Below are 27,975 nucleotides of genomic sequence, written 5' to 3' on the forward strand. Positions count from 1 at the left end.
ATTGCAAGTTTTGAATTTGAGTGACATCTAGCAAGCAACAATGGGTTGCAATTGTAGATCTAAAAAGGCTCTATATATCACATTGGCTGTGGGGATACTTTGTATTGCTGCTGGCGGTGCATTGTTGTGGGGATTTGCAATTTTCACAAAAAACACTGTCATATCTGTAAGTATATTTTGCTAATTATTTATTTAATTACTGTTTTTTACATGTGACATATTTCTCTCTGATTATAAAGTTGTTTTAGTCAAGGGTAAAAATAAGCAGACTCTGCTGATCTATTTATCCACTAGTTACGTAGAGGATAAACATAGGAATTTTCATTAAGGTAAAAAATGTAACTAAGTTCGCACAACTTCTTTTTTTTCTTTCTCTTTTCTGTGAGAGATGACAAGCAGGTCCAATATTTTGAGTAGTGGATGTGAGCATAGCCAGCGCATCCACCACTACTATTCTCCTTTAAATATTTGCATTCTCTATCAAATGGGGGGGGTAATGAAGACACTGTGAACTCCGGCAGCACAGTGTATCTCGATCATGTAATAGAGTGACTGAGGTTGAATCATCGTTGACTCCTGAAGTGTTTGCTCTCTCAATGTCAGTTTGTCTGAAATCACTAGGGCAATAACAAACAAAAACAATTAGCTCATCTGTATCATATATTCTTTTGTTTTCTTTCAGGATACCACATTAGTCCCAGGTACAACAGCCTATGATACATGGCTAGAGCCCCCTGTACCACTTCTCATGCAGTATTGGGTCTGGGATATTCAAAATCCAGCAGAGTTTTTGAATGGTGACAAACCAATCCTAGAACAGAAAGGACCTTACACGTACCTGTAAGTATGTCTTCTTATACATGACCTCAAAATCTATATTTAATAATCGGTGTAAACTTTGTTTCTATATTTCATATGTTAGTAAGCCTAGGGTATGCACAATTCATTCACACATTAAATGGAATGACTTCGCAAGGCTTTGTGACATCGAAAGATAGTATATTGGCCAAATGTGTGCTCTAAAACAAATTTGGCCAATTCTGTACGTGTCACATTTTTAAACCAAAATTCCCAATTTCCCATACCGGTATATATTTTGTTTGAAATAGTTATGTATACATTGACTGTTAAAACTGTTTAATTGATTATCAAAGACAGAATACCATACTACTATATACAGACAAGACTGATGCTATCAACACAGAAATAGAGTAATGAGACAGACACTCATGTGTAGCTAGGCACAGTATTATTATTAATAATGTTACAGATATCTGTGGTTAATAAGACAAGAGTCCAGACATATGTCAATTTTTTTACACTCCATAAAAAATAATTTTTTAATTGTTTCTATTTCAAACAAATACAGACAACTCGGGGGGATTTTGGCATACAAGATTGTGTCTGTTGACCATGCTGATAAGCATGAAAATTTAACAAAATTACTATTTCTTGTAGGATTTAAAATAATGTATTTTCTGAAATTAATGTGAATTCAAATTTTTTGATGGACTGGCCTGGGATTTCTTTTATTTTTGTCTTCAATTTTCCCCAATTAAATTTGTTTTGTTACATTTTAAAATATGTCTTCTTTGTGTGCAGTGGTGGCGTCATGGAGGGGGGGTGAGGGGGCAAATGCCCCCAGGCAGAACTCTTTCCCCCCAGTAAAAACCAACAATTACGAAAACATCCACTTTTTGCTGCAATTTTGCACAAAATTTGTTGATTTTGCCCTGAAAATTCACTTTTCCCCTCAATGCCCCCCTTCCCCGAAAAAAAAAAAATTCCTGGCACTGCCACTGTTTGTGTGCAGTTGTGCATGGTGTATGTAAAATAAACACAATTTCAGCATAGGGTATTTGTTACTTGAGGCACAGTTCTCTCAACAACCAAATTTAAACTTAGGTGTCCAAAAACCTGCTCTACAGGCTTTCCAAGTAGGGTTGGTTGGTCCGGATTTATGTTTTACATTGAATCAATTTGACAAGGATCAGATTATCAATTCTTGTAATGATTCTCCTAAACTAGCTGTGAGAATCAAATTTGATTGTCCTAAACCCATGGCTATTCCACATACAGTAACTTAATGTAACTCTCTTGATTCTTGTCAGAAGAGTTTGTATGAATCAATTTGGTACACCTGCAATGTGAATATTGTCCATATCAAATCCATGCCCTGGTTTAATGTGTACCTGCACAGGGGAAGATTCTCTTTTGCATTCTGTAAGTCGTTCATGCAGCAATCTTTCCTTCTTCTTTGTAGTCAACTAATTCTGCCATGCATCCATCTCCATCTTCTTTTCCAGAGAGTACAGAGTGAAAGTGAACGTAACACATTTTCATGATAATGGAACGGTTCGATTCCTCAACTCAAAAATCTATGTATTTGATCTGTCACAATCAGTTGGACCAGACACTGACACCTTCCATACAGCCAACGTTCCTGTCTTTGTAAGTTTACATTATATTTCTATATAGTGCGATATTTTAGCGGTATTAATTTTTCCTGATTTGAACTGTTCTGAGTTTTGTTGTTTCTTGTATTTTGCAAGCACAAACAGTTACACATTAAAGCTTATGAGTACAAGATATTTTTGCGGACTTTTTGCAGAATTCGCGGCATTGAAATTATCAACAAAAACCATGGAAATAAACACCTCACAATAATATCCCGCTATAAAGTCTTGTTGGTTTGTTTTTTTATGTCTGAACTATGCAAGGCATTAACAGCTGCTATCGGTATGATAGCGCTGATGGGTTGGCGCCAAGATAGTTGTTAACCTCCCGTTTGAAGCTCAGCCGATTCTGGTTACAGGTAATTGGACCAGAGAGAGCATTCCAAAGGTGAGCTGAGGATGGAAGGAATGATCTCTGGTGGCTGACCAAGTTGGATCTTGAGATTTTGACAGCTTGGTCGTGGGATCTGACAGAGCGCCGCAGAGCGCCTCAGACGAGGATCAATAATCATACGATCTGGTAACAGATGTTGAAGGAGTTCTGGAGCTTCGCCATAGAACATCCGATGAAATAGAGTGATGGCTCGCTCTTCTATGTCTCAGGTGCTGTATTTGATGGTTCTTTCCATCTGTTTCTGAGATGCCAATGATGCGTACCGCTCTTCTCTGTATAGCATCAAGTTTAGACAGAGAAGTGGGTGGAGCACCCATCCATGCTGAGCTGGCATATTCCATCTTGGATCGAATCATAGTCTTGTATATCATTGCTCTCTGAGAAGGAACAAGGTAGAGGGCTGCACGACGAAGGAGACCGAGACGTTGGGTGGCTGTTCTTACCATCTTGTCCACTATAGGGGTCCATGACAAGTCTTTGTTTACAGTAAGACCGAGCAGGTCAACACTGTCTGCCTCTTCCAAAGTTGTTTCGAAAAAGTGGAGGCTAGGGTGACTATATGAAGCATCTCTGCGGTTAGAAATAGTGGTGGTCTTGCACTTTGCAGCTCCAAACAGTACATTCCATGTGTTTGTCTATTGTCTACATCAAGTCTACATCAAGTGATATTGCAGCACCAATTCTATCTTCCTTGGACTTGATGGATGATATCAGGGTTACATCATCAGCATAAAGATGGATGGATTTGTAAGTCTGGAAGTGATGTCATCAATGAAGATAATAAACACAGAAGTGGTCCAAGGATGGAGCCTTGTGGGACACCAGCATTTATAGGCTTTTCAGTTGATGAAATCCCATTCAGTGAGACTCGCAGGGAACGGTTGGTGAGGTAGTCCTTCAACCACTTCAGCAGCTTTCCAGTGAAACCCAGAGCAGATAGCTTTGCCAATAGGCCGGGGTGCCATCCCCTGTCGAAAGCCTTATTGATGTCGAGGCAGGCAACTCTACTTTCTTCTCTGTCATTGATGGAGTTTGATAGCCGCTTGGAGACATATGTTAGGGCATCGGAAATGGAATGGCCAGCTCTGAATCCAAATTGCTGCTTAGATATTAGCTGATGTGAGTCTAGGTGGTGCCACATAGCTTTGTATATCAGTCTCTCCATGACTTTAGACAGTGTTGACAGTAGGGATATAGGGCGATAGTTGCTGAGAGAATGCCTGTCCCCTTTCTTGTGGCATGGGATGACATTAGCAACCTTCCACTGGTTCGGCACATGACCTTTATTGAAGCAAAGTTGGAAGAGACAAGCAAGTGGGGTAGCAAGCTCAGGGGCAGCAGTTCTAAGCACAATGGATGGAATACCATCTGGTCCAGAAGCTTTGTTGATGTCGAGTTTCTTCAGCTGCTTACTGACTTGCTTTGGCCAGAATACAATGTTGCTGCACTTGGAAGCAGTCTTGGTTGGAATGTTGGGGACTGGCTTACAGTTCTCAGCATGAGGGATGGTTGAATTCTCACTGAAGAATGTTGCAAAGCATTCAGCTTTAGCCTCTGATGTTATGTAGGTATTGCCATCAGATTTGAGGACTGGTATTTCACTCTTGCCCCCTTTGCCCATAAGCCGATGTGCAGTCCACCACCAAGACTTTGATCCTGTCTGGAGCTCGTCTGTCATCTTCTCCTCAACTCTGGACTTGTGAGCAGATGCAGCTTTTCTTGACACAGGTGTGTACTCTGTCCTGGCTCTGTTATATTCAAGTCGGGACTCCAACATATCCACTTGCTATCCTTCTTCTTAAGTGCCCTTTCACATCCATCATTCCACCATTCTGGGTAGTTAACATAGGAGTGCACAGATCTCTGTGGTATAAATTCATGCATTGCCTCACAGATGACATTGGTCACATTATCACATGCAGCTTCAGGGTTGTTTTTTATGATCAACATGTTCCACGGAGCTGCAGCTAAAGCACTTCCGAGTCCGTTCCTATCTGCCTTTTTGTGGAGCCATACTTTTCTGGGTGGTGGTTGTTCAGATAGAGGTTGAGCTTCCAATGTTGTCTGGATAAGGTAGTGGTCGGAGGTACCAATGCTGTGATCTATGATGACTGGAGTGAACAGGTTGGAGGCATCTGTAATGATAAGATCTAAATGATTACCAAGCTGGTGGGTGGCTCCTGAGACAATTTGAGTAAGATCATGTGTACAGCAGAAGTCATGTGCCAGTTTACCTGTCATATCATTTGAATAAAATTACTAGTAAAATTGTCTGGCTTTATACACTGAAACACTTCAGCAGCCTAATACTAAGCATTAGGCAAGGTCAAAATTATGTGTTGCTATACTATATATTAGTATCCTTTTCTTACTCTTTGCTGATTTTGGTACCAAATTTTTAATGTGGGTACAGCATAAACACAGAAGTAATGTTCTTTTTATCTAATTGAATCATGTATGTAGCATTTTGACCTTGATATTCATATATTTCTACAGACTATAGCAAACTTACTGCGATATTCACCAGGACCAGTTAAGAACATACAGAAAATGATCCATGCCATCTCAGGAGCAACCTCTGTCATAGAGGTCTCAGTTGCTGACATTCTATGGGGCTATGAGGATGACTATTTGAAACTCTTTGATCAGTTGTTTCCAGGTCTTCTACCAACCACAGAATTTGGATTATTTCAAGGGGTAAGTGATTGGAAGAATGATTAGGAGTCTTTAGGTGCGCTATCCATTTCAAGCTGAAATAATGGGGTAAAATAAAAGATAAACTACCAAGTGTCTCAAACCATTTCACTGTGGAACTCAAGGAAGACTTAGGAGCCCTGGGGAGGGTAAAATATCCAAACAGGTACCAAGAATTGCTTATCCCCCTTTTTCGTGTACCAAATATGAGTTATTTTTATGTAATTTTACACAAAATTTAGGTTAGGATTAGGCTTAGGGTTATAGTTAGTATTAGCTTACATGAAATAATTACATGATTGGTCAACCAATTGTGTCAAGGAATCAGTATGGATTCGCAAGAGAGGAGACAACACCATGAACATAGACAATGTGACATTCTTTCTAAGTCACATCTTCGATCCTCTGCTCAAGACCAACATTGGAGACAAGAATACTTCTGGTAAAACAATAACATCTGGCCGAGATTCCTGCTCCAAGCAGATGGATCAATAACAACATCAATCATTTGAGAAAGCCAGAAGGTTTCTGGCAAAACTGTCAGCAAAAAAGGCCGACTCATGTTCATTTTGTACCATGATTATTTGAGCCACGGCGCTCGAGAATGTGAAAAGCGGGGGGGGGGGTAGGAGCAACAAATTATTCATGACGATGCGTGAGATTTTACTCATTTTCGAGCTTTTTGCGTGAGATTTACTACCTAGGCGTGAGATTATACTACCTTGGCGTGAGACCATGAGAAAGTGACCCAATGCGTGAGACTCACGGCCAATGCGTGAGAGTTGACAGCCCTGGACCCATCAACCCGGGTCTTGACAAGGCACCAATTGATTTTCCATTTCTTATTTCTTATTCTCAGAGCAACAATTCTGCAGATGCTGTATGGGAGGAATACACAGGGGAGACGGGGTATGAAAACACAGGGCAAGTCATATCATGGGATGGCATGGAATTGTTGCCATGGTGGGTCACTGACTACGCTAATATGATCAATGGCTCAGGTAAATACTTACGATTTTTAAATGCCCAAAGAGAACTGAATCAAATCACACTGTGCGTAATGTCATTGTAAATCCTCCATCGTTGGTTGTCATACATGAAAATCAAAATAGCGTACCGCTGGCATATATCGGGAAGAGCAGAAATCTATGGATAATTTGCATCTTTGTACTTCAACATTAACCCCCTGGACACTACTGGTCATCTAGCAGCATTTCTGATTGGTTGATAACTTGAAATGCTCATTTCAATTGACAATTATGACTAGGCTTTAAACTGTTTATGGTCAAACTTGCATTTGCAGATGATCTTATTGATACCCTCCTTGATTGGTTCAAAATTGGACACAATATTCATTTTGGCCAATCAGTAGGTACCAGCAAACACAAAAACGTTTTTAAAACGTTTTAAATAAGTTATATTTTGGCTTTTGGTTTAAGTAAAAACGTTTTAATAACATTAAAATGTCGGGTTGTATAAAGGTCATGATAACGTTTTAAAACGTTTTATATGAAAACACACTACCACAATATTTGTTAAATGTTTTCAAAAAATGTTATTGTAAACTATTTTAAAAAACATTTTTACCAAATATTTTGTCAATACTGAAATAACATTATGTTAAAATATTTGAACCCAGCAAACACAAAAATGTTCTTAAAATGTTTTTTTCAAAACCTTTTAATAACATTTAAATGTCGGGTTATATAAAGGTCATGAAAACGTTTTTAAAACGTTATTGCAAAATATGTTTTCAACCCCAAAATAACATTCTGTTTAGAATGTTTTGTATCAAGTTTTCAAGAATGTTTTTGGAATGTTATTAAAACGATTTTATACCCTTTATATAACCCGACATTTAAACGTTTTCTGTAAAACATTTTTGTTTGCTGAGCTGTAGATTATCAAAAAATGTTTTTTTTGTTTATGAAAACGTTTTATACTCTTAATATACCTTTTATATAACCCGACATTTAAACGTTTTCTGACAACCTTTTATAACCTTTTGCGAATGATGTCGAAAACGTTTTGTGTTTGCTGGGTAGTTCTCAATCTCATGGGGTTTTTTGTGCAGAATGCAAACAAACACACAAAGCAAAATAGTCTCTTCTAACTATAAAATATTCTAGTTTTTAAATTGATTTGACCAATCAAAAAGCTTCAAAGGCTTTAATACCAATATATTACACTTTTCCTCCTCAACTATCCTTCTCACAGATGGGTCGGTAACACCTCCATTTTTGGAAACCAGTGATCGGGTCTATTTCTATGTACCAGACATTTGCAGGTAAGTCATTATTCCTACCACTGGGTGGCAATCACACACACAGCAGTAAGTGATATCAGAGTTTGCATTGTTTTTATGTTTTAAAATCCTCCATTAAAAAAAACTTTCTTGCATTTAAGAAGAAACATGTTTAGAATGCAAGATTATCTCAATGCCACTTATGATAGTTTTGCAGACAACAGCAAAACTTAACTCTCTGCGCGCGGATGTCGACTGCAGATGACATGTTTCCAAAAAAAATTTTAATTCAAAAATTTCAGAATTGTAAATTTTCATGACCATATTTGGCAGCATGAAAAATGCATTAAAATGAGTACAAACAAGCCTACAACCATGGCCAAAATGTGTTGGGACACTTACGGAAAACGTACACTATATTATGGCCTTATTTCCGTTATTGTTAACGTGATAAAATGGAGGTTTCTTTGGTGACAAGCCTAAACCCTTTCCTAACACCTCAACCCTCCCCTTCCCCACCAATCAATGTTGGGTGCCACTAGGCGAGGTGTGTATGACAAAAAAAAAGTAGGATTCAACATTGATCGGGGGAGTGGGGGGCTTATTTACATTACCCTATCAAACCGTCCCAACACTTATGGCCAGCATTGTCTCTAAGGTACAACAAATCAAATGTTAAAATGTGTGTTTTGGCCCATATCTCCTCAACCATAGCTTGGATTTTCATCAAATTTTACATGAAAATGGAGAAACTATTTATTTTTTCACTTATATAAAAACTATTGGATTTTCCTCACGTGATATAACGATACGGTCACTTTTTATATGCAATATCGTGTATTTTACAGGGCGTGCTGTACATTATTAGCCTACGCGAACTACGTATTTTGCATAAAATGATGTTTTATTTTGAAAGAGTAGTGATTTAGTCGCCAGAAATACATAATATTTGTTGACAGGAATTGATTGAAGTCTTTTAAAAGAGTGACTTTGGAAAAAAATTAATACTTAAATTAAAAAAGCTAATTTTTAGACAAAATAACAAACTTTAATAATTTTCATCGTTTGCATCAAAAACGTATGTGGTATTTGCAACTAGTATATCGTGTAAATATAATTATAGTCGGCAGGAGTGGGCTTAAATTACGCTTTTTATGACTGAAATCTATTAAAGCGCTTTCAAAGAAACTTACGCTTGAAAAATAACATAGCACATAAAAAGAGTAATTATTATAACATTACACATAATTCCTAAATCAAAATTTCATCTTCAGAAGATAGCAAACATCATTGACTATTCACCTTCATATCCTATTAGACTAGTCGACTTCCTGCTGAGAAATAGAAGTCTTAGGTGCATTTTTTTTTTAAAAACGGTATCTATGTTTTTAAAGTCAATTTTGAGTATGCTGAATCCAACAATCATGGATACCATAAATAATTGTAATGTTTTGACATTCTAATTTGCATAAAAACAAAATAACCACCAAAATCATTAAATTAGTATGCAAAACATTAATTATTTTTGTGGTCATTTTGTTTGATGCAAATTAGCAGGTCAAAGCATATACATTATTTTGGTATCCGTGATTCATGGATTCAGCATAGGTCATGCCGATTTTAAGGATGAATACTAGTAAATATAATAGTTCATGATTTAGAGATAAGTTACAACAAAAGGTGAATGATCTTCATGATACAACATAACCTATATAACACAACAAACGCAGTATATAATACTAAAAAGAAGCCACAATAAATGCGCATAATAGTGACATTTTGCATTTTATTTGAAAAAAGGAGTTTGTTCGTCTGCAAAGTAATTTGAAAGAAAATTGTCACGAAATAATTATAACAATAAAAAAATTGGATGGAGTCGAACCCCGCTGTCTATTGGAGATGACCAGCGCGCTAACCAATTGAGCTATCGGAGACCACTGGTGTTCGTATGGTTTTGTTTATTGACAAGTGTCAAATTAATCATGATATTTAAATTGACAATATTATGCTAAATAAGTTGAATTTCTGAAATGATCATATCGGTAATCCATATTGTTGTGAAAATATTGTGTCGATTTGTAAAACATAACGCCATGAATCCACGATATACCACCGTATTCTTAGAATAAAAGCAATTGACTATAATCAGACTTTATAGCAATGGTTTATCGATGGGATGCATTCATTTGTGTATGGTCATGATGGTGTTTCGTTGGTTTACCGTCGCATCCTTAATACAAAGTCCATACAATATATTTAAATTTCATGATTAGTCTTACTTTAGGAACGAGACTGAATGCGGACATGCTTGAGTTCGTGTCACGGTATGCACTATAATAAAATAGAATCACTACTATCTCTTGATTCAGTTTACGAGTGTATACCGTGGGTTTCAAATTTTCTTACACTTTAAGACTAGATTTTCTTCGAAAAGGCCTTGAATACCGTTGTTCTATAGCCAATAAGCCACGTTTCATGTCCTAAAAGCAGCGGGTTAGTTATTCCATTTGTAATAGCTTTTATACCCAAAAATACTTCGTAATGTCACTTGAACATGTTAGCTCAGTTGATAAGTTGTCTGTCTTGTACTCAAAAAGTCCAAGTTCAATTCCTAAATATTAAAAAAAAAATTTTTTTTTTTGCTTTCTTTTTAAAATAAATAATTTCTCATATCACTGAATTTCTGTTGAAATGAAAATGTGTAGGATTTTTCTTTCATAAATAAGATCACAAATAAAAGCAGAGCATCAACTGAGCTAACACACTGTACTTGTTCATCCATTATTGTATGTAGTCTAAATTAATGCTAACAAGTTGATTTACTCCGTTACTTCAATTGAGGTAGACAGCATGAAATTGGAAAAACAAGTGTGCATGGGTTCGATTCCTTTATTTGTTTTTGATCACGAGATGTTGTGATAACTTTTATTTTCTTCTATAACTTTAATATAAGATTTTAATTGGTGGAAACAATAATTTGTCATTTTAAAACCTATCTTTTTGACAGTTAAAGTGACGAATAGTGAACTTAAGGGCTGGGGTATGAACGTTTGGACAGTATTTATTTTGGGACATTAGAGCACATCAGACATATCGAATTGCATTCTGAATACGAAGAATGTCATTCTGATATCAAATAATTTTGATTTTTGAAATTCGCAATTTAATACACATTTTATGGCAAATCATTAAAATTGATATTTTTGATATTTAACAGTACTTGAAGTAAACTTTATAAATCTGATGATTTATACTTAAAGTGTATGTAGGTGGGATGAAAAGCCAACGATCAACTGAAAATTTTGACCTTTCGTATTGAAGATATGGATTTTTTTCCCAAAAAAAAAAAAAAAATTAGGTCTTTTTGGAGAAAATCCATATCTTCAATATGAAAGGTCAAAATTTTCAATTGACCGTCGGCTTTTCCTCCTGCTACATACACTTTAAGAATATATCATTAGATTTATATAATTTACTTGAGGACTGTTATATATCAAAAATTTGAAAAATATCAAATTTTTATAATTTGTCATAAAATTTGTATTATATTGTGATTTAAAAAATGAAAATTATTTGCTATCAGAAAGACATGCTTCGTATTCAGAATGCAATTCGATAGGTCTGAGGTGCTCTCATGTCCCACAAAAAATACTGTCGAAACTCAATAAACGCTCATTTTGGATCCCTTAAACATGGCCAAAAATATGGCTTTAAGACTTTTTAAGTGACCAGTCCCTAAATTTAAAATGTAGCCATTTATATTTTTTGTGGTCAAGCATAATTATAGGATCTCTTACTGCTCCAAATTTGGTGTCAATATCATAATTACTTTTTGAGTTATAAGCAAAAAACTGAAATTAGATGATTTTTTTTCAACTTTTCAAATACAACCATGGCCAAAATGTGTTGGGACACTTACGGAAAACGTACACTATATTATGGCCTTATTTCCGTTATTGTTAACGTGATAAAATGGAGGTTTCTTTGGTGACAAGCCTAAACCCTTTCCTAACACCCCAACCCTCCCCCTTCCCCACCAATCAATGTTGGGTGCCACTAGCGCGAAAAAAAAAAAAAAAGTAGGATTCAACATTGATCGGGGAGTGGGGGCTTATTTACATTACCCTATCAAACCGTCCCAACACTTATGGCCAGCATTGTAGTATCATGAGTATTGGTTCAGTAGTTCTTAAGATAGCTCTTGATATTTTGAGAAAATATTTCAAAACTTGAACTTTTTCCGTTGATGCGCTTGGCTAGCACGCAGAGCATTAACTGCACTTATGATATTGTTATTTTTTTATTTAATTATTAGAGTTTGGAAATGATTTAGATTATTTAAACACTTCATTCCTATTCAAATATTTACTGTTCCAAGTAGTTTTCATTTTGTTAAACATAAAATTGTTCTCTTGTAAAGTGCTTACATTCTGCTAATGATATTTCTTATTCCATTTTTAACCCACAGATCAGGTTATTTAACTTATGAATATGCCTACAAGTTGCTAGACATACCAGTTGGTCGTTTCACAGCCCCACCCTACCTGTATGCTGATGCTGAGGAATATCCTGATAATGCTGGGTTCTGTACTCCTGACGGCACCTCATGCCCTCCTACAGGATTACTTAATGCCTCAGAATGCCAATTTGGTAAGTGGGCTCTGTAGAATTCCATCTACTCATCTAAATGCGTGTTTCGTTAAAGGGGGTAACCCTATCGGTTTAGGTTATGGATTGACTTCAAACTTACATACAATTTCAAATATTGCCCCCTTTATGCATTTATGTGAGAAAACGTGAACATTTTCAGCTTGAATGTGAATAATTAGCACAATTAGTAAGCCAATACATTGGTAGCATAAATAATTGCATTATGGTCCAGCATCCAGAAGTAACACTGCCATGACTGTGCCATATTCCTGTCGAGTGCTTCACCATACCACTACGTCCATCATGCTTGTGACAAAATATCTCATTCTTTTTTAATTTTTATTTGTCCCTGAAATATTTACTTTTAATTTTGTGTGTATCATCATGTACATTTCACACTATTCAGCTGCTATTTTATGATTTTTTCAATAAAAAAATATTTCTTTATTTTATTTTTAATTAATTGATTGATTAATTAATTAATTTTCTAGTGGGGGCATACTCTTTCATATTTTTTTTCATGTTCCTCGTATCATGCTTGACAAGATAAGGTCTTGCTTTTTATTTTTTTTGCCCCTTATGTATTTCTTTATTTTTGTTTTAAGATTATATTATTATAGCGCCTCTATTATTTTGGACCTATATATTTCATGCGGAGTAAAACAGATCGAAATCGAACGGTGTGGGAGTAAAATGGATCAAATTCGCCGATTCATTTTTCCCTACTCAGAATGTCGAAAGTGGCTACCACTTTTCGTTTGTTTTTCCGTGATTTCTCCGGAAATATATCGATTTTGATCGTCAAATTTCAGGATGGTAATGAGAAAAATATAAGCTATTGAATAGTACAAAAAACTTATCAACAATGAGAAAAATCAGGAATCGGGAGGATGATGCTGTCGATCGGGTTACGGACCTTTAATGAAAAAGGCAAAAGGCAGGCACCTCCACAAAAACATTTTGAGTTTGAACAACCATATTACTGATACAGGTGGCTGTAAAAACATGTATTGTTATTGTAAAAAAAAATATGGTTTTGACCATTGACCAAATTTTTTTTTAAATCCCATTTCAAAACAGCTGCAAATGTAGACTATAAAACACAAGCCCCAATCTTGTAAGCTAGTGCATTCGTGATTGGTGCATGGATATGTTACAAAGGTTACAACCAATCAGAACGTGGCATACAAAAGCGCTAGTTCCCTTCGAGAATCATAAATGGCCGCCATTCATGCATTGTGTAGCAGTGAGTGCCAGCAAAGACGATAGTTTCATGATCAGTTTGAGCATGGAATTTTTAGATATGGCTTTGACTTTGTCAACTCAAAGTTCCAAAAAATATCAAAGGAAGCAATCCTTCAAACCAGAGTATTGGGTGAAATGGAAATTCATTCAGTCGTCTCGGAAAGAAGAAAATCATGCAGGATGTGCAATTTGTAGTGTGGATTTTCAGCATTGCGCACACTTACAGGGGATCGTATAACATCATGTATGTAAACTTATTAACGTTTGAAATTTTTGGAAAATACATCTCTTTAATGAAAAATATGACTTATGGGGTTTCAGAATATAGCTTTGTGATCTCAAAGGTTGGCAGGTCTGAATAATACTATTTAGTAACAATCAGGGACTTGCAGCCAAGAGATACATACCCTATACCACAATTAAGTTTCACAGCTAGGATCAGCTCTCCAGGTTAGCAGTTAGTTCCTTACACAGGGGAATTTCATTATTCATTATTTCATGAGAAGAAACAGGGACTGTTGATGTAAACAAGCTAAATTTATTGCATTTTGCTAGTGTCATAAATGAATAAATATATACAAATGAACAATGAATTCAATTTTGGTAACAATTGCAGGTACCTTTTGTCAAATAAAAATGACAAATAATTTTGATGACAATTTAGTGTTTTCTTTTTTACTCAGGTGCACCAGTGTACTATTCATCTCCTCATTTCCTGTATGGAACACAATCTTTACTTGATGGTGTCATAGGAATGAATCCAGTTAAGGAAGAACACATGGTCTATTTTGATATCCAAATGGTAAGCATTATTTCGCATAAAAGCAATGCTGGGTTTCATTTTTTTTGGCCCCACAAAACATGGTTGGTCCGCTTTCTGGTTCCACGCCACCAAATAGAGTTCCTATTCATTTATGTGTTAAAAGGTATGGAGGAATTGATTGTTTTCTCATTGTTAAACCTCCCTGGTTCATTCAAAACACCATTTTACCTAATGTTTATGATATCTTCTACCATATAACCAACAAATATTGGGTAGGTAAGCAGTCGAAAACTATGTACATCCTGTCAATCTTACAGCACGCTCATTCTATGTAGTGACGTCATCTGGTAAAGAAGAACAAAAAACGTGCCTCAAATTTCAGAACTGTGACAAATGTCATCTTTTTATGCTTAGATAATGAGAAAACCATCCACAAAGTACAGCTATCACAAAAAAATAGGCACATCAACCTTCTTTTCTAACTTTTTTTCCCATTAAATCAACCCTGGGGTGGTTCTCACAATAAAAACACTGATTTTCTTACCAGCCATTTACCTTGGTGGTGTGATTTGGTGGTGTGGACTCTACAGTTCGTCCGGGCATCTGTCCATCTCACACCACCAAATCAAAGTCCCATAGAGATATGTGCTAAATTTGCCTTAAGAAAACAGCATTTTTTCTTCACAGGAATGACTCAGTTCTTCGCGACAGCTAAGATGGTTGAAATCAGCCCTTGCCTGGTCCTCTGGCTGGGAAAAAAATTAGGTTGACCATCATTATTTTTTATGACAGACCCTCAAAGTCTGGCTGGGAATTGCTTACATGCAAAACCATGCCAGTAATTCTGTATAAAAACAGATGAAAAAGGCTGATTAAAACATTAAAATTACTTGATCTCTCCCATCTGTAGTACACTTGCAGGATTTAACATTAATAATCAGGACCAATTCCTATTCTATTACCCCCACGAAAGTGGTGTATTTGAGTGGTGCGGAGGTATCATATAATAAATAAAAAAAGGAACGGGCGCCCAATGGGAGCTATGATATGATGTGGTGAAACCGGGGAGGCACTCCCACTTTGGAAGTGACGCGTATGTAAGGCTATTAAGACCCCCTTTTTCACCATCGCTGTACCAAAGACCCCATTACCAGCACATGCTCTGTCACCCAAAGACCCAGATCTGTCACCCAAAGACCTAGACCCTAATATTTCCATCTGAACAGCAACAAGTCGTCTATCACTGATTTTCAAGGCTTCTTTGCTCTCACCCAAAGATCCCATTACAAAAGTCATATTCTCACCCAATGCTCCCCTAATTTAGATCCAAACGGTCCCTCTCTCACCCAATGACCCCATATTTTGTACACTGATTTTTACTCTCACAGAATGCCAAAAATCATGCTCTCAGGCTTGCAATGACCTCATTATTTTTTAATATTTTGCTCTCACCGGATGCCCCTTACTGGCCAGCCCTACACCTGTATCCATTTCATATTGAAGTGCCACCCCCGGGGCTGAAATGTAACCGTTTGGATACAATTTTTTTTTCTTTAAAACAATAATGTAACATTAGCATAGTAAGCAAAGAAAAGATTAGAAAAAGTAAAGCATATTTATTGCAGTGAGAGAGGGGTAAAATTGTACTACATGGGATGGAAGAGGGTTGGATTTAAAATAAAAAGGAATAAAAATCTTACCATATCGGTTACTTTTGTTAGGAAATCATGTTTTGGAGGGTTGTTGGAGCAGAATTATTTTATTTAGAATATATGTGACGTGTCATGTCAAAAGGAGACACTTTTGGACAGGTTAACAATTTTGAGGTTTTTACATATCTGAAATATAGAGATATTTTGCTCCATAATGCCGTTTTCCCCAATGAAATCGGACATTCCTAAGCAAAGATATTGAGGTCGTAAGTTATGGTATTATAAAATTGGAAATTGAGATATCGGCCTTTCAAAATATTATTGACAATGTTGGGAGTAGGAATAACCTTGAAAAATGTCTCAAAAATACAAGATGCCAGTTACATTCCGGTCTGAAACTATCAGACGACATTTTAAACATTAATAACATCACAAATTCGCAACAAACCCAAATTGTGAAAAAATCACCCCGGGCAGATTTTTGGCTATTTCTCCATTTACGATCCTGCCCAAAAGTGTCTCCTTTTGACATGACACGTCACATATATAGGTTTGCATCTTATGGATTGTTTTCCATATTATGATATTACTGTCGGTTGTAATACCTGACAATATTGCATGCCTGGTTATTGATTTAACGGAAAGTCGCCGCCGATATTTTAAGAGCACTCGAACTTGTTTTGTGGATAATTTTGTATTTCAAACAAAGATGACAAGCCTATACGCATAGGATATTAAGGATTTTTGTAAAGGTAAATGTTTTAAATAACACTTACAACAAATGTCAATTGCAACTACCGCGCTATTCCACGGATAAGAGACCATCCCTGTGTTTTGTTTTGTTTTTTAAAATAAGAAACCATGTTTATTGATGAAGTTCCTGGTTCCTTGATTGACAAAACAGCTTTTTGGATCAATGCCGCATCAAATCATGTCGCTCTTCACCTGGATCATATGCCTACTCTGCGATCGTAATAGCGCCATCTCTTAAGCGTTTTTAAAATACATAAAGGCATTTTTATTTCGTATTTCAAGCGTTAATTCCCGCTGTATATAGAACTACTTAACTTGCATTCAATGCATATTAGTAAACAGTAATAAAATCAAAATCAAAACCAAGCAAGTTGTGTTTTTATTTCTAAGCTGGGCATATTTTTAAGCAAAACAGTTGCGAAGTTTAATAATTAATTATGTAAATTTTATGCAAATTAGCTCATATTTTGAATTACATTTTGAAGTGTTTGAGTACATCAATGTGAAATTTTCATGCACTTTTAAATGCAAATAGATAACATAGATCAAATTTGAAGGCATAAGTTGAATATTCTTGATTTCGGCACTGCATTTTGAAAAAAGAAAATACACTGAGTGGGCACTTATTGTGGCGTGGTCACTTAATGGAATAAATATTGTACTCATCAGTATATTTGAGATTTGAAGCATATTTACTATCAATCTGGACACAAATATAAAACAAACAAAAAATTGCATTTGACATCTAGCCCAACACTGAATTATTATTTGTGTGCTGTATTTTTCTAGTTAACAGGTATCATCATGGAAGTGGCCAACAGGTTACAAGTCAACTTGTTTGTGGAACCTTTTGAATGGGTGGAGTAAGTACCAATACTATAATAAACATCTCCAAAAAATAACTAACCCCCTTAAATAATGGCCATTATTCAAACAACTCCTTTTTAAGCAAAAAAAAATCAAATGCGCAAAATAAGCCGTCAAAACGAAATGCGCTCGCTACAGGAAACAAACTTGGTTTTTTTTCCCTAATATTATGGCTTTAATTTGGTTTTTTTACAAGTGACACCATACTGATCACACCTACCTACCTACCAATGCTGTGGTTAAATGAGGTAAGAAGTCAATCAGAAAATTAAGGGCTCTGTTATGAGTGTTTGGGCAATATATTTTGTGGGACACATTAGACATAAGTCATAAAATTTGTATTATATCACAAATTTCAACAAATCAAAATTATTTGATATCATCAGGACATTCTTCATATTCAGAATGCAATTTGATATGTCTGATGTAATCTCAGTCCCACAAAATACTGTCCAAACACTCTTACCAGAGCCCTTAAGGCACCACATTTAGTACCCAATAGATAGTTACTAATTAATTGCATCTCTAAGGTATGAAAGAAAGAGCCATTGGTAACAAGGGATCCAATAGCACTGCAGAACCAATCGCGTACAATACGGCCAACATAGTGTACATTTCTTGAATGCATGAGAATCATGTGCGGTGGAAACCCGGTATAGTTTACCAGGATTTGCAACATGGCACGTTAATGAGCTTGAGTAGCTTTGCTTAATGCTGAAGCGGCTGACAGGTCCGCTAATTTTTATGTGTCCCAACGCTAAAAAATATAATTAAAAGTGTTCAAAAACCTGTTCAACATTTGAAAAAAATGCACTGTAGCAGGCTTGAAAAAGTCTAACCGTGGATGCAGCAAGCCGCGATTTTTCATGACTTGAAGCAGAGCACGGACGCGATATAGCCGGTAGAAATCGCGGTAGTGTTCCAGGCCTACGCGATGGCAGGGTAATGGTGGCTTCCATACTTGAATTACTTTTATAACGAGCTGTCACCGGATTGGTATTAACCCCCTGGACACTACTACACTGCAAGATTCTCATCTGTGTGACGCCGATGTCACCACAATGTCACTCCATCGGAAACTACACCTCTGTTTTCCATATCGCCGGTCCGAAATAGCCGGGTAGCCAGCCTCCTAGGTTTCTACAGAGTGACTTCGCGGCGCGGTGACTTCGCATGAGAGTCACACCGGTGTGACTACGCGACTAGGCTTGGGTGCTCAGTACCGGCGTTTTGGGTTGCCGGTTTTAATTTTATTGCCATATTTTTTATATTCTCTTGATTTATTCAAATAATATTCTTTATTTCTTGCTTTTTTAGGGGATTAGGGAGGGGAAAATTGCGAACTGGACTTTAAAAATAAGGGAAATATTACATGAATAAAATAAATTTGTTAGTAAAAGAAATAAACATGATCAGTAAACAAAGTATAATTCAATAAACTAATATGATGAATAAAACACATTTTTGTTAATTGATGGTTATTTGAATAACTAAATAAATAAAAAAATTAAGAAATAAATAAACAGTAAGAAACCAATAAACGAAGAATGGAAGAAACAAAGAAACACTTCGAAAGAAAACAACTTGAGAAAAATTGCAAATAAAGAAGTTGAAAGTAGGAATGTTATTAGAAGCATGTAGGCCTATTGATGAATTATTAAATGTGTAAAATAAATAAATAATTATAACAATAATAATTCATAACAAGCATTAATATTTGCGTGATAAAAAAGAAGACACAATTTCAAACAAACACTGCAATAGGCCTATATTGATGTGACACCGATTTATAGGCATAATTTGATAACGTAAAAAAATCAACATGAAAAACGAATCAAACTAATAGGCCTATAAAAACACCATTTTGAAAAACGGAAAAAGAAAATAGCACAAGCCAAAGTTTTGCATAAACTTACGGCAGTAAAAGTATAAATTTGCAGTAGACCTTTCAGGAAAGTGACAAGAAGTAAAACAAAATGCATGCTAGGCCTATAAATCAATTTTAAATATAACAGAAAAATTCTTGCTTCAAAATAAGTAAAGTTTTGGCAAATCAAAATATATAAATTGAAAATGCTAGGCCTATAATAGGCATACTTTGCGAACTTCGGCTGAAAATTAATATCTCTTTTAAAACACAATTCGTTTTAAATAAAAAAAGTTTCAATAGGCCTATATAACGTTATCATGCAAAATATGAAAAAATAGGCCTAATTTGATAGCAAAACATGTCTTCTAACCACTGAAGTAAACAAAGCAATGATATAAGTTTTGTGGGAAAACAAGCAAACAAATAAACAAAATAAAAACGTTTGAAATGAAGCAAACAAATAAACCAAGAACAAGAACTGCAAATAAAACACACACAGTTGATGAGGTTATTAAACAGGCAGCACGAAAAGAATTAAAATATTATAAAAGAGAACAATAAATAAATGAAACAAAATGAATCAGAAGTCTCACAGTTGAAATATAAATGATAAAGAATGCAAAAGCACGATAAAAACAAAACAAAAACAAAGACGGCAGTAGAACCACAGACCCACTGTACAGCAAGCATCAATCAATTAATTATAAAACCAACTCATTCCATTCATGAGCGTATACAAGCAGTAAACAAGCATGATACGCGTATTTGTCATCATCAGCGCGTATTTGGTAGATACACGCGCGTGTCCCCAGAGTGTTCGAACTCATAACAGGGTTCGGTCAGCGACCTTTCGGCAGCGTAGTCACCTTGAAGTTCGCCGACTGGGCATCGAGCAGGTAACACATCGGAGGCTAGCAGTTGTAGTCACTACGTGATGACACTGCTGCATAGTACCCTACTGCCTTGCTTCCGATGTAGTCACTCTCCTGTAGTGACTCTGTCGGCCACCATAGGGTAGGTTATTCTGGAGTGACAGCGGTAGTGACTTCAGAGTTCCAGTGCGATGTAGTCACTCTGTCGCCAGGAATTTTGCAGTGTAGTCATCTAACAGCATTTCTGATTGGTTGATAATTTGAAATGCTCATTTCAATTGCCAATTATGACTAGGCTTTAAACTATTTATGGTCAAACTTGCATTTGCAGATGATCTTATTAATACCCTCCTTGATTGGTTCCATATTAGACAGAATATTCATTTTGGCCAATCGGCAGGTACCGTAGTTCTCATGGGGTTAACGGCAATTTGGTCCACTTTTTGTGACAAATTCAGAACGCTTATTATAATCTCATTTCTATAAACCAAAGATTTGATTGTAATCATTTGTTTCTCCAGTCATCCTCAATAGATCAGCCTAGCGCTGATTTCTTCATCGGATCCATCCTGACACCGTTATTGATAGCTAGGATCATGATCCTCATACTGCTGGCTGTGGGAGGTGGCCTCGTCCTCGGTGTTATCACTACGTGTATATGCTGGCGATGTCAAGATAAACACAAATCTGTAAGTAAAAGAAAGAAAGAATGTTGAATACTGTCATAGTTACTGTTTACTTTTTTCTATTAGGCCTATATTAGTATTTCATTCCTAAAGTGTAATTTTCTTTAAGTATTTTACTTTGATCAGCAAAGTACAGTTTAAGAATGAAACATTTGGGGTAAGAAGAAATTATCAAAATCTAGTCCAAAAGTACTTGCTCTCTTTTGCATGCCAGAATATCTGTACCCTAACAGTCGATAATATTTAATTCGAATTAAACAATTCACTGATGTTAGCACTGGGTAGTAGCCATTACTGCCAGTAGACAGGAAGTCTAGAAAGTTGACCTCAACGCTGTAGGTGGTCTCTCTGTACTTTTGAATGGGACAGCAGTAACCTTGGGCTGTTGGGCATGTTTTAGACCAAAATTTTGGATTTTTCAGATTTTTTTCTAAGTTTGTGAGAGTATAACAAGACTATCCGTCGATGGATTTTTATTTCCGTCGGTAAATATTTTTTAAATTAAGTTTTTCATAACATATTAAAAAGGCAGAGACCCCTGATGTATAATAAATTAGCTAGGTAAGTTTTGAGTAACCTTGATGAAAATTATCAAAAAAGTGCCTATTCAATTGTGTGGGTACGGTCCATCACCTGTCACTTGGTAGTCTTGTAACATGTCTAATGGCGCTGCCCATGGCCACTCGATGAATTGTTTAATTTGAATTAATCAATTCGATATTATAGACTGCCTAAAGAAGCTACAAAACTCCTTGCCTTACCCTTCACCTTGCAACAGGATAATTGACTGGGGGACACAGGGTCATTCTTAAACAGACCCTGAATATCAGAACTGCCTGGCTGTTCAATAATGGTTTACAGGTCTACTTGTTTCAATGTCACTACATGAAACTTCTTATGCACTTCACTCTGACTCTGCTGTCACATTTGAAGTACCTTGTTCCACAAAACAAGCTGGCAATTATGCCTTTATAACTGCGGGCCACGCCTCTGGAACGAGTTGCCCACCACGTCCATGGTCAAGAAAATAATACCACCTTAGTTCTTTTCCTTTCTTGTCTTCTCTCTTTTAGTGCTTTGTCTACTTAAAGGCACTTTTTAAGTCCCATTGTTTATGTCCTACTTATATGTGTTGATCATTGTTTAAATCATTTCATTTTAAATTAACTAGTAATAGTTACTAATTCTTGACATATGAACTACTTCCAATTCCAGAAAAATGCAGTAATATTTTTGGGGATGAAAAATATTAATCTGTTTTGCCAAATGAAGCAACTCAATCAATCCTAATCCTGTAGCTAGAACTACTTGGCAATATAATTAATTTTTTTTTAAATATTTGGCCAATTTGTAGAATAAGGGCCAAAAACATGTATTTTAAAGTTATTTTGATGCTGTGACAATCAAGCCTAAAGATTGGTACAAAGTCTAAATCAATCTATGCACTCTTAATTTTTAGTAAACACATTTTCTGTTCTATTTTATAACAAAATAGTGAGATTTAGAGTAATACCTTCTGAATGCTTAGACTTCTGGCAAGTCTTTAAATTCGTGATTGCAATTATATTTATAATTATAAAAAAACATGCAAATATTGCATTTTTTGCCCTTTTTCGCAACACAAATCTCAAAAGTAAAAAATTTGACTTTTATCGTGTTTATTGCCAGTTAGTTTTAACTAAAGGATTAGAATTGGGCTATGCATCATTTGGCAAAACAGGATAATATTTTTTTTTCATTCCCAAAAAATAGTGCTGTATTTTACTGGAATCAGGAGTAATTTATTTTCCAATTGAGAATTTCAGCACTAAAGTAATTTGTTAACATTATACTAACTCATTTCCATGTACAAATCACCTGTCATTGTTCAATGTCAACATTTTTAATCACACAATAGGTGGATAAAAAGAAAATAATTCAGACTACACCTGAGGCAGATGAAACCGAGACACAGTTTACTTACTACGGCACATAATGCAAACAAAATCAATAAATCCTATTTATGGTCAGTATAAATGATTTAATCAGAAACAGAGATGAACAATTCAGCCAATTGTTTTATGACTTAATTATTAAAAACCTGTTCTACTCTTCATAAAGCTTGATTGATTTTGTGATATTGGCAATAAAAATTGTAGCCCTAAACCAGAGTTACTCCATGCAAGATTTGTAAAATGGCAGACACTACATGCTTCAATAAACTTCAGTGGGAGCTTATAAAACATATCTTTCATGCTGTTCAAGTTCATCACAGATTCAAGCTAAGGTTGCATTCATTTCCACTATGTTTTTGTGTTACAATAATTTCTAAGAAAGTTACAGACCTTCATTACTTTTGTGTATGCAGTGGATGTGTATGTTGCTTTTCATTGTGAACCGCAGACTTTAGGTCCATATTTATGTTGCATTTATAACACTATGAACATGGACGTTCTTGGTTGCAAGACCTATACCAGAGATTCTATTACTCTTACGACCCATTATTCAAAATTGCGCACTGTGATTTGTTAAAACACGTCATGTGAGAGCCCATTATTCTGCAGTAATGGGTCAAGCGCCGCAACACATTCTACGCACAGCATTACGCTTGGTTATCAGTGGCGGATTTAGAGGGGGGCGCACCCGGCGCGCGCCCCCTCTATTTTTTGCAGATCGGCGCCTGACTCTGTGTATTTTTGCAGAGCGGCGCCTGACTTTGTGTGGGCGCCGAGCCGCAGCAGCGGCGGTGGTGGCTCGGCGCCCCCTCTATTGAAAATTCCTGGATCCGCCCCTGGTTATGTGTGCAATATTTCTGTGATACGCACTGTCACTTACGCGTACGCACTCCACCATTAAGTAAACAACTTAAAATATTTGTGCCAAAAATGATATTTTCTCGTTAAATTGCACTATTTTATAGTAATAGAATAGAAATAAAGGGTGCAGCATTATCCTTTACATGCAAATAATGTGTCCTCGGCAGTAAAGACGTTTAAATAATGGGTTCGGCTGCGCCTCACCAATTATTTATGTTTTTACTGCCTTGGACACATTAGTTGGGTGTAAAGGATAATGCATTACCCTTTATTTCTTAAGTGCTATGCCTTAATTAAGAATAATTTAGCATAAGTCTCCCCCTTATGGGTCAAATATCATGTCCATGGTGTGTCAATTAATTATAGTCTATGGTGTGAATGTGAAATGTCAATGTTTTTATGTCCCCTGTTACCTGCGTAAATTCCAGTTGTCCACGATTGTGGGCCATAGGAGTGTGTGTGGGGGGGAGGGAGAGTATGTGATACCACTGGGATGATACCCATTGCATTGAGCTTTCTTAAGCCTATGCTAAGAATTATGTTTCTCTTATTTTTAGTTAAGAATTATGTTTCTCTCATGTGTCTCAATAACCATAAGGGTAGAAGAGAGCCTATATTACTATTATCAAAACACAATAAATCATGCACACAATTTCCAGTTATTTGTTAACCATTATGTGTCTTAAGGGCTGGGGTATGAGCGTTTGGACAGTATTTATTTTGGGACATTAGAGCACATCAGACATATCGAATTGCATTCTGAATACGAAGAATGTCATTCTGATATCAAATAATTTTGATTTTTGAAATTCGCAATTTAATACACATTTTATGGCAAATCATTAAAATTGATATTTTTGATATTTAACAGTACTTGAAGTAAACTTTATAAATCTGATGATTTATACTTAAAGTGTATGTAGGTAGGATGAAAAGCCGACGATCAATTGAAAATTTTGACCTTTCGTATTGAAGATATGGATTTTTTTCCCCAAAACACAAGAAAAAATTAGGTCTTTTTGGGAAAAAATCCATATCTTCAATATGAAAGGTCAAAATTTTCAATTGACCGTCGGCTTTTCCTCCCTGCTACATACACTTTAAGAATATATCATTAGATTTATATAATTTACTCGAGGACTGTTATATATCAAAATTTGAAAAATATCAAATTTTTATAATTTGTCATAAAATTTGTATTATATTGTGATTTTTAAAATTGAAAATTATTTGATATCAGAAAGACATGCTTCAGTATTCAGAATGCAATTCGATAGGTCTGAGGTGCTCTCATGTCCCACAAAAAATACTGTCGAAACGCATAATAAACGCTCATTTTGGATCCCTTAAGTGGAAACATTTGTACCATTTTTCTTCTTCTTCTCTTACACTAGTGCTACCCACGCATCGCACCACAACAGGTTTGCTAACTGTTCTCATGCATGGCTATTTTTGGATCCATATCTTTTGCTGATGTTTGGTCATATACAATAGCAAAATGTATCCATTCTGTGCAGATGGTTGCATGATTGGTATCATTTTTAGACTTCACAAAGAAATATGTAATAAGCATGCATGCACTTTGTGTCATAAAAATAGTGAACTATACTTCATATTATGTGTGCTGCTCGGAATTAGGCCAAAAAAAAGTTGTTTGCTTGTCCTCGTTCCGACCGACCGTCTTGTCAGTCCTGACCGTAAAACTTTTGTTTTTAAAAAAAGGTTTTTTTACAATTTTCCCCAAAAAGTCATGAACTTTTCATCTAAAAACTGAAGATATAAATTGATAACAGAAATGTTGTAAAATACCATTTCTTGCATGTTGTTCCCAATATTTCCTGTCATCATCCTCAGCATCTATATGTTTGGATGTCATTCAATGTGTTTATTATGGAGCTGCAATAAAAGAAATCAAGGTTTGCCTGAATAAATTGCACATTTTGAGTCTGTGTTGTTGTTTTTCTGCATCCCAACTCCTTTGCAAATTTTAAATCTCAAGAAGATTTATTTATAAGTAAATCTTGAAAAGATTTAAAGGTAAAACTGAAAAGATTTAAATTTCAAGTCTAAGAGATTTATATTTTAAGTCTTTTGTGGATTTAAAATTTTAAGTCTTAACAAAGACTTAATTTAAATCCCAAAGGGTTCGTCACTAATAACAGTCTCTGTTAGATGTAAAAGTAAGTCTTTTAGATTTAAAAATAAGACTTTGTAATTTAGAGAGTACATGCAGTAAAACATTGCATTGTTGAATTTAAAAATGCAGTAAGTCTGCCAGACATGTATAAAATGGGTTTACTTCAATATATGGTGGAAATTATGTGGTCAGTGAGTAGCTGGGAGTGTTTTACATACAAACAAGTACTTCACATTATATTTCAGAACAGATAAAAAAAACAGATAAAAGAAAAAACAAACTTTTCCGGATCGACCGACCGACCAAACTTCTGAAAGTGATCTATGGAAGCAAACAATTTATTTTCTTTGGCCTTATTGTGAATCAGTTAAGTTTTTAGTTCCTTGCCCAGGGAGATTTCAAAATTAGCTCAATTATTTCACTAGTACAAGCAAGGATTGTGCCAGGGATTGAACTAGTCACTTCACACACCAATGCATCGGAGTCTTATGTTACCAATTGAGGTAACTTGACACCCATATATTATGCAAAAACTCTGCTATTGTCTGGGGTGCCATGAATGTATCAAGAATATCACAAGATATTATGAAAATGAGAGAGGTTGGGAGGAGGGAGGTATCTCCTATGGATCTTTATTTTATTTGTCACATCTCCCAATTAGCTCCAATTTGTGATGGTTCCACTCCTTGCAAAGCCACAATGGCCAAGATTCTTGACTTCTGAACCATTTATTTTGCATGCTATTAACAGTGTGGAATGATTCCATTTTCTTCTAATTCAAAAGCTAGTTAATTCATGCATGGTCAGTCTTCAATTTGACTTACACTAATTCATATTGTCAGAGTAGTTTACTGTAATCATGAAATCAAAACTGATTGTCATTTCTGTTTCTGATGTGTTCATAATGTTGTCAGCAGAGTAAATATCATGTACTATATCGAATCATTGTCATTTACTAATACATTCCTAGAACTGAACAGCCAATCAGAAAAGAGCTCAGAATAATAGATGCATTGTATAAGCCCTTTCACAATTCCAATCAATCTCAGAACAGAGTGTATTGTGGATTTGAGATAAACAAACTCAAATTGTATTTCAATGGCTTTGCACTTTTAAAAAAAGTTCTACACTTTTAGGCTAATGGTTTATAAAATTGGTTAGAATTAAAGCCAAGTTTATAGAATGGTCAATGTCATTAATCATTTTTAATGAAATTGGAATTGTGAAAGGGCTAATAAATAGTGTAATATTCATGCAATGTGTTTCAATGTGTGTATTGATGGGTAGAATTGGTTCATTTTCTTTGGGGTGGATGCATTTGTATTCCGTGTAACTAATGTGACTGTAAGACCACCCATTTATAGACACTCAATTCTTTTGTCATGTTTGTCTGGTTTGATCAGTAGCCTTCCAATCAGTAAGATTTTACATCAGAGATTTACAAAACAAACTGTTACCAAAATCACTATCTTAAGGAATCGGATAGCAGCGAAAAATCACCGATAATAAGTAGGGATTTATGTGATAAATTAAGAATTCCAAACAAATTTCCTGTTTTGCATGTATTTTATTTGAACAAAAAATTTGTAGGCACTTACCATTAGTTTGTGTGATATTTTCTTTTCAGATTGATGATGAAGTAGCTTTAACTAGAGAAGAACAAAACAAGTCTCAAGAAATGAAAGAGGTTACAACATAGATAAGTTTTAATTGATAGCACTGTCAGGGAATTATGTGCTACATGATGGTTTTACATTTGGTACACCATAATGTCGATTTTTTGCATTAACTTTGGTTTAAATCAAATAATACCAAAAATGATATCAAACTTACTTCCAGGTAATACACAGCAGAGTTATATTGATATAACCTGTTACAATATATCTAAATGTCCAA

At 35.6% G+C, this 27,975-nt stretch overlaps 1 protein-coding gene across 1 annotated transcript; it reads left to right on the forward strand.

Annotated features, from left to right (window-relative positions):
- Window positions 1-40: 40 nt before the first annotated feature.
- LOC140160129 (lysosome membrane protein 2-like) lies at window positions 41-27,974 on the forward strand. The gene is made up of 13 exons (XM_072183407.1): window positions 41-166; window positions 683-840; window positions 2,307-2,451; window positions 5,347-5,547; window positions 6,404-6,545; window positions 7,762-7,831; window positions 12,258-12,439; window positions 14,368-14,486; window positions 17,642-17,715; window positions 17,916-17,967; window positions 20,983-21,150; window positions 25,337-25,363; window positions 27,707-27,974. The coding sequence occupies exons 1-13, from the start codon at window positions 41-43 to the stop codon at window positions 27,776-27,778; spliced, it is 1,536 nt and encodes a 511-aa protein (XP_072039508.1). The 3' UTR covers window positions 27,779-27,974.
- The last annotated feature ends 1 nt before the right edge of the window (window position 27,975 follows it).

Source organism: Amphiura filiformis, chromosome 9 (assembly GCF_039555335.1).
Source record: "Amphiura filiformis chromosome 9, Afil_fr2py, whole genome shotgun sequence".
NCBI classification, from domain to species: Eukaryota; Metazoa; Echinodermata; class Ophiuroidea; order Amphilepidida; family Amphiuridae; genus Amphiura; species Amphiura filiformis.

What these genes read in the sequence shown, in the direction of transcription:
- LOC140160129 (XM_072183407.1), top strand. Translation starts at nt 41, where the DNA reads ATGGGTTGCAATTGTAGATCTAAAAAGGCTCTATATATCACATTGGCT. An exon ending in TATGTACCAGACATTTGCAG is followed by an intron (nt 7,832 to 12,257) that starts GTAAGTCATTAT and finishes TTTAACCCACAG; the next exon opens with ATCAGGTTATTTAACTTATG. An exon ending in CACGCATCGCACCACAACAG is followed by an intron (nt 25,364 to 27,706) that starts GTTTGCTAACTG and finishes TTTTCTTTTCAG; the next exon opens with ATTGATGATGAAGTAGCTTT.